The sequence below is a fragment of the Balaenoptera physalus genome, assembly GCF_965194825.1.
Source record: "Balaenoptera physalus genome assembly, chromosome: 4".
In the NCBI taxonomy this organism is placed as follows: domain Eukaryota; kingdom Metazoa; phylum Chordata; class Mammalia; order Artiodactyla; family Balaenopteridae; genus Balaenoptera; species Balaenoptera physalus.
This window is the reverse complement of record NC_138891.1, coordinates 144714313-144730053: the sequence shown is the minus strand read 5'-3', so window position 1 is coordinate 144730053 and position 15741 is coordinate 144714313. Positions and strand designations below refer to the sequence as shown.

The 15741-nt window shown below is 52.9% G+C and overlaps 1 protein-coding gene across 5 annotated transcripts in view; it reads right to left on the bottom strand.

The window, feature by feature from the left end:
* The window catches only part of AGPAT3 (1-acylglycerol-3-phosphate O-acyltransferase 3), a 98870-nt gene that overhangs the window by 14813 nt on the left and 68316 nt on the right, over positions 1-15741 (bottom strand). For all 5 annotated transcript variants that reach the window (XM_082459892.1, XM_082459888.1, XM_082459889.1 and 2 more), the window contains 5 exons: positions 8766-8935; positions 8002-8163; positions 6928-7081; positions 6354-6456; positions 1845-1920 (listed from right to left, as the gene is read on the bottom strand). In XM_082459892.1, coding sequence (XP_082316018.1) covers positions 1845-1920; positions 6354-6456; positions 6928-7081; positions 8002-8163; positions 8766-8935 — 665 coding nt within the window. The remainder of the gene's footprint in view (positions 1-1844; positions 1921-6353; positions 6457-6927; positions 7082-8001; positions 8164-8765; positions 8936-15741) is intronic.

Sequence of the window (15741 nt, the reverse complement as noted above, 5' to 3'; positions counted from 1 at the left end):
CCAAGGCTTTCTATTTTATTAATATTTTTAAAGAAAAGCTTTTGGTGCAGTAGATTCACTCTTTTGTAGCTTTGCTTTGTGCTTAAATAATTTATGCTATTTTTATTTTCTTTGTTCTCTCTCTGGGTTTACTCTATCTTGTGTATGTTTGTAATAATGTATATGTGTGCATATGTGTACACACGTATATGTACATTATATACATTCTTTTTATCTATCCTATTCTAGACTTGGGTTTCTTGAAGCTGATGAAACCCACGTTCATCAACTCTAGAAGTTTTACGGTTATCTCTGACAACTGCTCTTCACCGTTCTTCCCACCTTCTCCTCTGGACTTTCTAATTGTTACATTCTGGACCTCTGTTTATCCTCTGGATCTTTTAAACTTCCTTTTTACATTTTCACTTCCTCTGTGCTGCATTCTGAGTAATGTCCTCAAAACCTGCCAGTTTACTAATTGTCTCTTCAGCTGTATCTAATCTGCTATCTAATCTGTTAACTAAGATTTTGCTGTCAGTAGATTTCTCATGCCTATACATTTTACTTGGTTTTTCTCAAATCTGTCTCATTTTTTAATAGGTCTTGTTCTTTTGTTTTCAATCCCTTCTTTTTTGCTTAATCATTTCAAACACACTGATTTGAGTCTCTGCCTGGTAGTTCCATTAGCTGAAGTTTCGGGAGGGTTTAATTTTTCTGTTTGTCTGTTGTACTTGCCCATTGTGGATTTTGGTTGTGAGTGCATCTCCAGCAGAATTTTTCTGAAGAAATCTCGGGCAGCTTAGGTTTGGAGTCGTGTTCTTCTAGTTTTACATGTGCTTTTCTCAGGGACTCTAGAGAGATTCACCTAGAACCACTTTTTATGCTGATATTTTGGCTTAGTTCTTCTTGAACTATGCTGTTAGTATAACTTCAATCCCCACACCTGTTTGAGGACAGTGTTGTGATTATGAATTACCAGGGGGACGTTTAGAGACCAAGGGGGAAAGGCAACTTCAAAGTCACTTCCTATGCTGGCAGTTACATTTTCCAGTTTAACCACTTGAGGGCAAAACTCCAGGAGGGTCCCAGCTTCATTAGGGTCTGCAGTTGCAACTTCCAGCCCCAAGTGAGGTCAAATCTTTGTTCTCTGCTTCCAGGTAGGCATTAAAACTCAAGACTTCAGGTTGGGTGGACCGGCAAACTCCACGAGCTTCAGCTCACAGCCTTCCCACCTGGATTTCAGTCCCACCTCCTCTTTTGCTCCCTAGAGATTTCCCTTACTTTCAACACTTGTCAATGCATCTAAAAGGATATGTATTTTATACTAGAAGGATTTTCTGATGATCCAAGCCTCCCCTATTGCTGAAGATGATAACCTAGTGTCCTGTTTGTTTGTGTGTATAAAATAAACTTTATACACACAGTATAAAGTCGGGGGTGAGGCATGTTGGGGGGATGGAGGAGGGACCGGGTGGGGTCATCATAAGAAGCCTGTCACATCATCTATATTGTGCCTTACTTATTAAATCATATATATACACATACACACATACATAATGCGTATTATATGTCTATAATTTCTTTTACATGAAAAAATGAAACAAATGTGATAAAATGTTATTGCCAGTGGTTATACAAGCATTATGATATCCATTACACTTTTCTCTAGTTTGTTAATTCCTCAAAAGTTAGGAAAAATGAAAGACGAAGAAGAGGACTGGAAAGAAGAATCTGAGAGTGGCACAGCACTCCTGTCTCCAGAGGAAGCCAGTGTGCTACCTGCCTGCCCCATTAGCTGCCCCTCTGAAACCTCTTCGTGAGACCCCGAGAGGAGGGTGGGTGTGGGGAGAGCTGAGCGCCTTTACCTTCTCCTGGTACAGTTTATGAAGCCACTGAGCCGCTTCCTTTTCATCCAGCGGGATCTCTTCCAGAGGAAATCTCCTGTTTTATTAAGAAGATTGAAAGCAAAGTGAATTATCAGATGACATCAAACTGAAAAGGGGAAAAATAAATCATTATGCATCAGGGTTACTTGTCAGCCCTGCCTTTTCTATTCAAATCTGACTCTCAATTTCTAAAAACACACACACATCAAAGTAACTTCTCGGGCATTCCGCCATGCCCAGTGGGACTGCAGGGAACCAGGGAGGGGCTGGGAGGTGCTTCACGTGCCCGGGAGCGCAGAAGTCTTGCCCGGGAACACCCAGGAGCAGTCAGCTGAGCAGATCGCGCCCCCAGCTCCACTGGGAAAACTGACCGTTCATTAAGCAGTTTTGGTCTTTCTTAATAGTTTGTTCTTTGGGAGTGACCGTGGCTGAGAGTGTCTTTTATGAGGCAAAGAAGAGTTTGTGTTTCACAAATGAAATCCATTTGCTTCAAATATGAAAAGCAGTAGAGATTTCGAAACTTTAATCTCAATTAACAAACGGCTGGCTTCAGTGATGACACTGACTTCTGTACAAGCCCTATCACCAGCTGTGACACTGACTTCTGTACAAGCCCTATCACCAGCTGTGACACTGACTTCTGTACAAGCCCTATCACCAGCTGAATTACCAGCTCCAGGAGGGGAGGTGTCTACCCGGTAACACAAGCAGGGCAAGGACCGCTTTCTACGGCAACTGTAGTACCCCCGGATCGCCAGGAGGGGCCGCTGAGCGCACGTGTGAGCAACGGTAATTTAACAAGGGACCGCGGTCATCCCGGGGGCTGGCTGCCCACCTCAGAGGGGCCAGAGTGAGAGCAGAGCCAGAAGAAAAGTCCACGGCCAGAGGCAAATCTCCATGTTTTTAGGGATCTCAACCTTTTGGGGTTTTTTTTGTTTTTTTAATAAATTATTTATTTTTGGCTGCGTTGGGTCTTCGTTGCTGCGCACGGCCTTTCTCTAGTTGCGGCGAGCGGGGGCTACTCTTCGGTGTGGTACTTTTCATTGCGGTGGCTTCTCTTGTTGCAGAGCACGGGCTCTAGGGACGCGGGCTTCAGTAGTTGTGGCACGCAGGCTCTAGAGCGCAGGTTCAGTAGTTGTGGTGCACGGACTCAGTAGTTATGGCTTGCGGGCTCTAGAGCACAGGCCCAGCAGTTGTGGCGCACGGGCTCAGTAGTTGTGGCACACGGGCTCTAGAGCGCAGGCTCAGTAGTTGTGGCACACGGGCTCAGTAGTTGTGGCTTGTGGGCTCTAGAGCGCAGGCTCAGTAGTTGTGGCACACGGGCTTAGTTGCTCCACGGCATGTGGGATCTTCCCGGACCAGGGCTCGAACCCATGTCCTCTGCATTGGCAGGCGGATTCTTAACCACTGCGCCACCAAAAAGCCCAAAGCCCTACCTTCTTGTCTCTAAAAGTTGAGAACTTTGGTTTTTGTGAGTTATACCGATCCATCTTTACCATCCACCTTGTAAAACTTCCCAGTTTTACAAGCACATACGCAACCAGACATCCGAGCGATGCTGGGCCACATGTCACGCAGCCTCTGGGAGACTCCGCTGTATGCTCAGAGGAGAGAAGAAGACTTAGAACCTCCTAGTAAACAAAACGGTTTAACTCTGTGGACCCGAAAGGTGCTGGGGACCTCCAGGAGTACACGGTGAGAAGTAGCGCTTGAAGGGTTTGCCACAGGTGCCGCCTCAGGAAGGAAAGGAAGTTGGAAGGGGTCTGTCCACAGAGAGATGACGGCCAAAAGTGTCAAACTCACGTGACCGTTCTCCCCTGATTTCACATTACCACATACAGGTTCTGTTGTATGTCTGTTATATGCAGGACAAAATATATAAAATAAGAATTTTAAATGATGAGATAAAACATAAATACAACTCTGGAGTTGACTCCACTTTGAGGACGCTGGCCCCAACTGCCAGCATGGACACAGGAGAGCCTCAAGCCACCATCCCCAAGGCCCTGGCCATGCCCAGTCTCAGGCCCCCGGGGAAATGAGGCACAACTCCACTGGGTCACAGGAACCTTGTCTTCTTTGATTACAGGTATGTTTTGGACTCACTGGGATATTGTTTTTACTCAAGACACCCGTTTGGTAATACAAAACAATAAGTTGAAACTTTTAGACATTCTAAGGATACATTTATTAAGATATGATTGGGTGAAATATAGCCTCACATTTTCTGCAACAAAGGGGAAAATGAGCAGATTAAAGCACCACTCCTCTCCAGCTGGAGCTGAGTGCCCACGTGGAGGGGCGGAATAGCCTGGAGGGTGGTGTGAGCATCGGCCTGCAGCTGGACCAGGCGGGCTCCCCCCGCTCTGCCACCTACCAGCTCTGATCTCGGGCGGCTAAGGCTGCCAGAGCCCTCCTACCCAGGGACCAGAGCAGGATCTGCCTCTGAGGGCTCCCGTGAAGATGACCGGGACCATCCAGGGCCCCCGAAAGATCACCCATTCCCTGTTGGCCACCGGTGGTCAGCCCCCGGCCAGGGGTTCTAGAGAGCTAAGGGCAAGGGTCCTGGGCTCTCCCTTGATCCCGGGATGGAATAAGAGACCCTACAGCGACTTTGAGCTAGTCCTCTGTGAACGTCAGAGGGAAAAAGCCACCCAGCTTCCGGTTTATCTTCACAAAATTATTCCTGGAAACTTCCTACACCGGGGCAGGAGAACTGAGTGGTATTTTTTTTTTAAACTTGTCCTGGCTCAAGCTCTCAAGACTAACATGAAGAGGGCCGGTCAGAGCCTCCTTGGGTCAGACTGACCGAGTCGGTGGTGGTCAGTGGCCGACATGGGGCTGACACAGAGACGGGGCTATGTGGTTTATACACACAGGAACGTTCTGCCCTTCTGGGCACATGTGAGTGAAACAGGAGACTGGCGAGTTCAAACAGGATCATCCAGACAACACACGGACCTGGAGGGCCTGCCGGGAATCAGGCCTGGAGCTACAGTCAGGTCAGAACACCGCTCAATGAACAGAGCAGCCCCCAGGCTGTGCTTTCAGGTAAGAAGACTTCTGGGTGGATTATCTTCTCTTCACGAGGCAGAGGAACGTGGAGCATCAGAGCGTGGTGGAGAGACACGGCGACCTCCGGCCACAGCCCTAGTCCCTGACCTTGATCTTGTGTTACAGACATGGAGCCCGCTCTCCCAGTGGCGCCTTAGGCTCTGCCAGTGGCCCTGGACGTCTGGACATTTCACCAAGACCACGAGTCACTCGGGATGGACCCCAAAAGGGATTCTGTTCCCCTCTGACCCTGAGATCCCTGCCCCTCTGGGCCAAAGCCACCAGTGCCAGCAAAAAGTCACGCCATAAGCAGTGCAGCGTCAGGCCGTAAGGTTCCGCGGGAAGGAGACCCTGCACCGATCAGCTCAGAGAGATGCGGGTTTCTACCCGGGGGTGAAAGTTCAGCACCGTGGGGGGGCGGGGGCGGAGCCAGCCGCAAGGGCTTCCGCGGAGGTGGGAGGACAGGGTGCAGGTGGCCTCTCCCATTATGGCCCAACAAACTGGAGAGAAAGACGGTCACTTTGTCATTTCCCTTCCTCTGCTCCCAGAGTGGCGCCTGGAGCCCCGCCCGCCCGCCGAGCACTTTTCTGCATCGCCGGCCCCAGGGCAGGGCTTGGGATGGGCCCTGGGAGCTCCCCGGCCCGCCGAGCACATTTCTGCATCGCCGGCCCCAGGGCAGGGCTTGGGATGGGCCCTGGGAGCTGCCCCGCCCACCGAGCACGTTTCTGCCTCTGCAGCAGTGAATCCTTTCGGAAGCTCCCTTCTCTCTGATCCCTCTACCCCCTTACTGTGCATACAGCAGACACGCAATAAATGCTCACTGCACAGACCAACGGGAATAGTTTCTGATAACCTGGGGACATTTTAAGGGCCATATGGGGCCCCTCTTTGGGCTGAGTTTCGCTTCTGGGGGATCCTCGGGGGTCCCGCGGCGGCCATCCAGAGCTGCCCTGCGTTAACCAGTGCGGGCGGGGCTGCCTCTGAGCCAATGGGGTGGAGGCTGGCGGGGTGGAACCTCCCAGCTCAGACCGGGCAGCCAGGAGCCCAAAGCCCAGCACGTGGCCCTGACCCCACCTTCTCTCCCAGGTGGTCTGCGTGGCTGTACACCATGAAAAAGGGGGACACGTGTGCGTCCCACTCAGACGGGGACAGCTTGTTCCTCTCCTGTCTATGAAAGTCCTACTTGCTGTCCAAGTTTTAGCTCAGACGCCTCCTCCAAAAAGCCTCTGCTCCCTCCAGTGGGAGGGGTCACGCCTCCCTTGGAGCTTCTGGAACATTCCTCCTGTAAGTCGCACCCACTCCTTTGCTCTGTACTGTCCCCACCGTGTGCCGGCCCTGGAGGGTGGAATGCCGGCCACCTCCAGGAGGTGGGAGGAGCCGGCCCCAGTCCCGCCCACCTGCCGGCCCCGCCCCTGTGGGCACCTGCCCGCTCACCTCACACACATGTCCGCCTCGTACTTCTTCCCGTAGAGGATCCCCAGCAAAGACGGGTTCTTGTTTCCTCGGAAGTTCAGTGTGACGTCGTAGACAGCTGCGACTGCAGGGAGAGGGGCAGAGGGTGGCAGGTGCTAGATGACACCCCGCAGCAGGTCCCCCCGCGGCTCTTTACCTGGATTGCTGGGGCATTTAGTTGATTCACATCTACTGTACTTACTGGCACGTTTGTGTTTAAAGCCACCGTTTCCTATCCATCCTGTTCTTTGTCCCTTTCATCTTGCCTTCCTTTTGGATTAATTGGATATATATTTTTTCCTTTATAAGGTTTTCAGTTATATACCTTTTTTATTATCATTTTCGTTGTTTTCCATTAACTAGTATTTTATCACCTCAAAAAATGATACGAGAATCTTACAACATGAAAATCCGAGTACCCAGTTCTCCCTTTAATGCCACTGGCATCCTGTATTTTACACGGAACTCACTGATCTGATTTTTGGCAAATCACTGATTTCACGTCTTGCTTTGCTCGGAGCCCGGGCTGGAGACAGTCCCAGCGGGTGGCTCTTACCTGTCCCACGGAGGCACTGGACCGCGGTGGTGAAGCCCTTGGTCCGAGGCAGCAGGTGGTACTTGAGGACGGGCAGCCCCTTGGAGGCGGCCACCTCCATGCTGACCCGGTGCTTCTTCTCCGTGAAGCGCGTGCCCTCGCAGTACAGGAGAAACTAAGACACAGACAGGGGACGGAGGTCAGTGCGGTGCTGGCGACCGGGACTGGAGTCCCACAGGCTCCTCATCGCCCCTGCACGTGCCCCCCGCCTGGCGGCAAAGTCTTGTGGAAATGACGCCCCCCAGCGACCAGTGCGGGGCATGACCAGAGATGCCGCAATCACACTCCGCACACAACTCCTTCACAGACAGCGACAGCCCTGCACCTATTCTCAGGGAATGGAAAGACACTTCCTGGAGAGAGTGAGACAAGGTGTCCCTAGGCAGCAGCCTTCCGATGGCGAGTGGAAAACAAAGTCTTCTATCCCTTTGCCTTGATGAGTTACAAACACCAAATAAGTAAGTAGCCAGTTCTCAAAGAACTGCCGTCAGAGACCGGAACTGATATGCAAACTGATCGATACCGATCATTTCAGATGGCTGTCCATCAAACTCCATCCAGGGGCTCAGAAAGGACCACCAGAGCCCCACCCCAGGGCCCTGCCCTGCCCTTGAAGGGTGGCTGTTTTAAGTGCAGCGCAAACCTTCTAGCAACTGAAGTCCACGTCGACCCACAGAACTATAGCTCACGAGGGCTTGTCCTGAGCCCTGACTCGGCAGAACAGCCTGGGCGCTGGGCAGCCGGCCCGCTAACGTCTCCAGGGAGCCCCGGCTCAGCCGAGCAGGCTGTCCTCTGAGTGGGGCCGGGTGTGCGGGGTGGCGGTGCCCCTGGCGTGGCGGGTCCCAGCTGGGGCAGGTGGAAGCAGGTGGTCCAAGAGGGGTTCCCAAGCCTGCAGGCTCAGAGGGGCGGGGCCCCGGCCCTCCTCAGACAGCTTCCCTGGTGCTCAGAGGCTCTTGCTGGCTCGCCACTGAGAACTCGGGCTGCGCCCCTGGGACTCAAGACAACACAGTCCGTGTGGCTTCACCCCTCACTCACCCACACATATTCGGGGTAGCCGGCCAGGCGCCTCAGCCCTTTGATGACGGCATCCCGGTCTTCCTCCCATTTCCGTTTGCAGAACACGATCTCCAGGAAGTACCACGTCCAGCCGATGAGGGGCACGTAAAGCAGCTCCCTTTTAGCCAGGACTTTGGAACTCTGGGGGGAGGGCAGAGCAGCCGGCGCATCAGGACCACAAGGTCCCCGAGGGCATGTCCCCGCAGGCCGCCCCCAGGCCTGGCTGTCCTCGGGAGACCCTGCCTCTGAGTGTGACGCCCTGGATAAGCATGGACCCAGAGTGCAGGCGCCGCCGGATGGGGAAACCGCGGGCAGGCGGGCAGGCGGGCAGGCGGGGAGCCAAGGACGTAGAGGTTGCGCTGGCCGCCAGGCCCGGGGCTCCCCGAGGAAGATGCCAGGGCCACCACGCACTGTGCTTCCACCGCAGGGGATCCCTCATCCTGTCTCATCTGAGGCAGCTGAGCCAACCGGGGGAGGAAGGATTTGAGAGGAAACGCAGTAACACGTGGTCTCATGAGCAAGCCCTGGGGCAGCTGGGGACAGCCTGCAGTCCCAGGTGCCCTGCGGTCAGCCATGCTCGGACTCCTCCTAGTTTGGAGGGACCAGGGGGCTAAACCAGAGGGAAGGCCAGACCCCAGGGAGCCATGCCAACACCCCCCTGGGACCCCACGTCACTTACCCCGCCCTCCTGCGACCCCCACGTCTCACGCCCCACTCCCTCCCAGGGGCCCCACGTCGCTCACCCCCAGCACGCCAAAGCGCTCACACATGGTCCACCCACAGAGGAAGTCGATTTCGAAGTTGTGGTTGAGGACGATGACCACGTGCTCCTTCCCGAAGTGGCCCACCGTGGCCCGGTCGGCGAACAGGGTGCACTCCGTGCAAGACCACCACTCCAGAAGCATCACCAGCTCTGCGGACGCACAGGCAGCGACGTCGGCGAGGTGCAGACCGCCGCCCTCCGGGCCGGGCCCTCCCTCCCTGCTCCCTGACGTGGGCAGGGCTTGTACGGTACCAGCCCGACTGGGATTTTCGGCTAGAAATGAGTTTTGATGGTTTATGTTGATGTGTAAAATTCAGTTTTCTAAAATTCTGATTACGCTTCTCTAAGCAAAAGTCAGGGGAGAAGTCAGATGAAAGCAGAAGAGATGGAGGAGGGAACCCGTTTTAGGTGGATTTTTTTCTGACCAACATATCTAAAGGACTTAATTTAAAATATTTTTTCTTAAAAATCAGATCTTCGCTTTTCTTAAAAATCAAATATCCCATAGGATGGCATTGTGAGCAAAGCATTCGCTTATTAAGAGAATACACCATCATCATTATATTCCTATTATTATCAACAACTACAAGTTATCGAATACCGACGTGCTCTGCTATGTAAATCACATACGTTGTGTCATCTACTCCTCAGGCGACTTGAGTTAGTGCTATTATTATTCCCAAAGCACAGATAAAAAGTGGTGGAGTTCCCATCTCAGCCCAACACACTGAGCCCAGGGCAGGGCTCTGTGGAAAGTTTCAGAGGAAGCTTAAAAACACAGAAAGAGACAAATAGACTAGGGTCCTCATCGGGCTACAAAGGGGTCCTCAGTTTATGTATGTTAAGCACTGTTACTCTTACCCACATTACTCTTTACAAGAGTTTAGGTGGATACCTTTATCGTCATGTCCAACTGCAGGTCTCACAGGTGCTGTGGACCGACGGGATAGCACACGTTCCATCCCCAGGAGAGCAGGAAGGGGAGGCTGCAGGCCCACAGCCAGCCAGCATCACACCCACCACGGCCAGGCGCCCGAGGACGGTGGCCTCAGACCAGGAAGCATGGCTCCCAGGCTCAGGACGCCCACCAGACAGCCTGTCCTTTGTTTGCTGGACACCAAGCCATCGGTTTTCTGGAGACCGGCCCTTGGGGAGGGAGGCCAGGGAAGGCTGATGGGGCAGGACAGCCCAGCGCTTAGACGGTGGGCTCTGAGCCTGACTGCCTGGGCCTCGGTTTCCCTGCTGACAGGAGACGGTAGTGGCTTCCTCACAGGGCTGTGGGGGACTGGATGGGACTCGGCGCGGGGCCTGGTTTCCCCTTCCACCTAGTGTTCCCACCAGCCCAGGTGGAAGTGGGGGGACACACGGCTCCACCCCACGTGCTGGCGTCTCAACTTCCTTTTCTACGCAAGGCGGGGACTGGACGGAAGGCCGACTCAGGTAAGACCTGAACGCTCTCAAACCAGAAACCGCGGTCCCTCTTACCCTCGGGGCAGTAAGAGGAGGGGTCATAAAGAGGTCAGCTCCAGGACATGCTCGCCATAAGCTTCATCAAGGGACCAGAGAGGGCCCTGAGGGGACGCAGGCCCGGTCAACAGAGGCAAACTCCCCCCCCGGGATAAACCTGTTAGCCTGGCCACTTCCAGCCAGCATTCAAGGCACGAAGAAAGACCCAAGGAATGGAAAGACAAGAGGCCCTGAACAGACGTTCTCCAAAGACGATTTACAGACGGCCAGCAAGCACACGCGTCGATGCTCGTTATCACCAGTCATCGGGAAAGTGCAGGCCAAAGCCACGGCGAGGCAACCTCGTCACACTCACCAGGACGCTGTCATCTAACAGACAGTCAATAAATAGCAAGTGCTGGTGAGGACAGGGTGCCTAGGACCCCTGACGCTGCCGGTGGGGACGTAAAAGGTGCAGCCGCATTGGAAAACTATGTTCCAGACAGAGTAACCAGAGGACCCAGCAATTCCACCACTAGGTAGATGCCCAAGAGAAATGAGGACAGATGTCTGTGCAAAAACTTGAACACGGATGTTCATGGCAGCGTTATTCACAAAGCCACAAAGGGGAAGCAACCCAAATGTGCATCAACTGATGCATGAACAGACACAGTGCATATCCACATAGGGTGACATCTTTCAGTGACGCGGGAGTGTGGGCCTCACACGCGCTACGGTGTGGACGAGCTCTGAGTGAAAGGAGTCAGACACAACGACCACACTGCATGGTTCCATTTGCATGAAACGTGCAGAAGAGGCAAAGCCACCGAGACAGGAGGTAGAATAGTGACTGCCAGGGGCTGGGGAGGGGGCAGAATGGGGGGGGGGTGACCGCTCCTTTATGGGGTGAAAATGTTCTACGATTAGACTGTGCTGATGGGCACGTGACTCTGTGAATACACTAAAACCGCCGGACTGCATGCTTTAAATGGGTGAATTTCACCCCCTGATAGCTGTTTAAGAATTACAAAGCAGAAGGAAACAGGGACTTTGCTGGTGCTCCAGCGGTTAAGACTCTGCGCTCCCAATGCAGGGGGCCCGGCTTCGATCCCTGGTCAGGGAACTAGATCCCACATGCCACAACTAAGAGCCGGCACAGCCCAATAAATAAACATTAAAAGAAAAAGAAAAAAGAAATAAAGAGGCCCAAGGTTAGGCTGACCTGTCCATCTGGAAGCACAGGCAGCTGCTGGGGGCTTGCCAACCATCCCACCCAGGCGGCAGGGACCAGGGCTGAGACAGACCTGCGTGCAGCTCGGCGATGGCCTGCTCCTTTCTCGATGACGGAGGCCTGGGCAAACCTCCATGTGTCAGCTGGTCAAGTAGGAGCCTGTGGCCGAGACCGCTGCTTCTGAAGCAATTTGCTTGGGAACAAGGAAGGGTTTATTCATTATTGTAGTGAGGACATTTATTTTATTTATTTATTTTTGGCTGCATTGGGTCTTTGTTGCTGCACACGGGCTTTCTCTAGTTGAGGCGAGCAGGGGCTACTCTTCGTTGCGGTGCACGGGCTTCTCATTGCAGTCACTTCTCTTGCTGCGGAGCATGGGCTCTAGGCGCGCGGGCTTCAGTAGTTGTGGCTCCACGGCTCAGTAGTTGTGGCTCGCGGGCTCTAGAGCGCAGGCTCAGTAGTTGTGGCGCACGGGCTTAGTTGCTCCGAGGCATGTGGGATCTTCCCGGACCAGGGCTCGAACCCGTGTCCCCTGCGTTGGCAGGCGGATTCCTAACCACTGCACCACCAGGGAAGCCTGTAGTGAGGACATTTAACTTGAGGCCTACCCTCCTCACAGATTCTGAGCGGACAGTACAGTACTGGTAACTGCGGGGCTCTAGGACTTACTCACTGTGCGTAACTGAGGCTGCACACCCACGGACAGCGCTCGCCCCTTCCCCTCCCCCAGCCCCCAGCAGCCCCCGTTCTCTCCTCTGCTTCCTTGAGCTCGATTACGTTAGGCCCCTCATATAAGAGGGACAAGTGCAGTTTGTCCTTCTGTGACTGGCTCCGCCACATCTTGTTCTCCAAGTTCACCCATGTTGTCACGTACGGCAGGATTTCCTTCCTAGAGGCTGAATAATATTCTCTTGCACGTATAGACCACATTTTGCTCGTCCGTCTGTCTGCTGATGGACACAGACGTTGTTTCCACATCTTGGCTACTGTGAACGATGCCGCAGTTAACACTGAGGTGTGGCCGTCTCTTTGATGGGGAAATCCTGCGATGCTTTCTCACCACGAGTCTGAGAGGAATCAATACAGCCTCAACCCGCTGATGTAAAACTCACCCGGCAGGGAGGGTGGCGGCCTGGATGGGCTGCTCCGACCCGCGGGCCCCTCGTCCGAGGAGCAGGGACCTCAGCCGCCCTCTGGGGAGGATGCAGAGCCCGCGGGGGTGCCCAGGACCCCAGGGGACCCGGCTCTCCCTCCCGGCCGCCCCGTGGGTGATGGAGGAAGCCCTGGACGAAGCAAGGAGGGGTGCGAGTCTCAGACCCCCCCAGACACGGAATTTGCTAAAAAAGCTACTTTCAAAGTCATTTCTTCACGTAGGCCTGACAACACGTGCCTCACTCACGTGGGCGCCAACGCCGCATCTAAAGGGCCCTTGTTTCCACGACCGCCTCCCAGGATGACCTGCAAATCACGCTGCTGGACACCACAGCGCCGGCTCAGAGCTGCCACCTGCGGGGGACGGACCACGTCCGCTGGCCACGCACAGGTGGAAAGGACGTCGGAGCTGCGACCCCATGGCACCGTCCAGGAACACGAGGACCACTGCGTGGGACTGTGCGCTCATCCCTGGGCGGCCGGCACGGGTACACGGCCTCCTTGCCACACGGCAGGCTTCTATGGGCAGGAGCTCCGGCCAGCAGCCCAGATGCAGGGGAGAAAGTGCGCATAGGGTGCGGGCGGGGTGCCTTCCCCTGGCCGCACACCCTCTCCTGGCAGCACCTGGGACCTGGGCATTTCTGGTCCAGTGCGAGAGGTCTGGCCCAGATGGGGCGGGTGAGCAGGAATGAACTGAAGACAACACAAGCAGCCCCTGCAGGCGTTTTACCCCCCTCCCCGCCCGGAGAGTGGGTCCAGCAGAGGGTTGCCTGCAGGAAAGCGGCGTGTCAAGGCAGCTCTGTTCCACCAGCTGCCAGCACGGCCCAGTGGGCTGCTCAGCCCATTTCCAGTCACATCCAGTCGCTTTTTCTCTCGTAGATCATAGATCGTAGATCGCTACATACGCGGCCAGGGCTGACGCCGTGAATCTTCTCACGGTCAATTTGGAGAACATTTTGAATGAGGACTTTTTTTGTGATTTCCTTCATTCTAACATATGCTGGCCCTTACACACATGAGCAAGCCATGCTCTGCACATTTCAACGAATGATTTTTTGAAAAATTCAAACTTGCCTACTAATAGTAATCGTTTACTGAGCAGTGTTGTACGCACACTCTATGCGTTAATTTAATCTTGATGGTCCAGCTGAGAGGTACCGTCTCTGTTTCACAGACGAGAAGGGTTAGAACCTTGGCTGAGGTCAGCAGGGAGCCAGGGCCCCAGCCAGGCTGTCTGGTTCCACATCTGTGCCCTTAACACAGCGCGAAGACTCCTCGGGCCTGAGGACGACAGAGTCACTCTGGGCTCGGGGGGACAGCAAAAGACACCTGGCATCACAGATTGAACACAGGGATGCTCGCAGAGTTGAAAATAAAGCAGTGGTTCAGGGTCGTCTACACCAGGGGTCCCCAACCCCCGGGCCGCAAACCGGTACCGGTCCTCGGCCTGTTAGGAACCAGGCTACCCAGCAGGAGGTGAGCGGCTGGCCCGCTAGCGAACCCCATCGCTTGCATTACCGCCCTCCGTCCGCAGAAAAACTGTCGTCCACGAAACCGGCCTCTGGTGCCAAAAAGGTTGGGGACCGCTGGTCTACACATTCGTGTGACTCTCGCTCACCCCACATGCCCATGGAATCGGGGAAAGATTTCACCAGCTCAAATCCGGGAAGGACTCCTGCTCGTGTATTTAAGACATAAACAAGTGGAGAAGCTCCCCAAATTCACCGGGTCCTGGGGGAAACTCTCACAGCATGTGGGTTCAGTGGGCACCTGTGTTCCTTCCAAATATTGGGGGATTTTACATAAATCTCAAGTTTTCTTATTTTTATACTTTCTTGCCTTAAAAAATGAATTTCTTTGCTTTTTTAATCCATCTTTTTCAAATAGTTTAGAAGTTATGTTTGATTTCTGTTTTCTACCCTATACTTAGTTAACAAAGTCTTAAGGAAAGATCTCTGATGTCTTCCTGACAAATACAAGAATGATGGAGTCCTAACTTTGGTCCCCACTCCTGATTGAGAGACTGCCTGCCGCTGGTCCTGTCTGCTCGCAGCCACGCGGGTTGGGCATTGTTATTATTTTATATGACTGTTTAGATTTACCTACTTATCAATTTCTCAGTCTACCAGTCTTTATGGTAACTCAGACCCTACTTTTTTGATGGCTTTTGTTCTTACTAAAGAATATTCTTTAAAAAAATTTCAGGTGACGATATGCTCACTTTTTGTTCCCCTCAGGCTGTTTTATCTCATTCTCATTCCTGAAAGGTCACTTTGCTGGATGTAGAGTTCTAGGACGAGGCTGGAGACAGCCCACTGCCCCTGGCTCTGATTACATACGTTCTGCCGAGTCAGCTGGGAGTCTGTCAATCTTTGTAGGTGTTCTAGCTTTCTTTTCTGGGCATTTTTAAGATCTTCTTTTTTGTCTCTGGTGGTTTGTGATTTCTCTGTGATGGGTCTAAGTGTGAATTTCTGTTTACATACCCTGCTTCGTATACATTTGCTTCCTAGAGCTACAGAATCTTGTTTTTCATCGGTTCGGGAAAATTCTCAGCCATCATTTCCTCCAATGGTGCTTCTGCTTATTCTTTCCTCAGGGACAGGAGTCCAAGATCTGTTTCATAGACTTTCACTCTCCCCTTACATCTTTTAACTCCTATTTTATATTTTTCATCTTGTCATTCTACTGCAATCGGGATGATTTCTTCATCGTAATGTCCAGTTCACTCACTCTCTCATTAGCTGTATCTAATCTGATGTAACGTTCATTCACTAAGCTTTTACTTTTAAAAAATATTATAATTACGATTTTTATTCATAGAAGTTCTACTGGGTTTTTTTTCTCCAATCTGGTGACTTTGGGTAGTCTTTTGTCTAAATCTGTTGTTGCATGTTTGTTGTTCTTTGACTCTGAGCTCATATATGATTTGTCTCAATCGGTGTGATTCTTCAGGCCTGAATCAGAGACGCTCCCGAGAGCACACTTCCATTTGCCTCTGCTGACCTCATGGGCACTGCCAACCTGCTCGCTTCAGCGAATCCTCAGGATCCTGGTTTAGACTCAGCCCTCTCCTGCAGCTGCCAAGGCGAGGGCCCCTGGCAAGCAGTGCTGACACCCCACCTTAGTG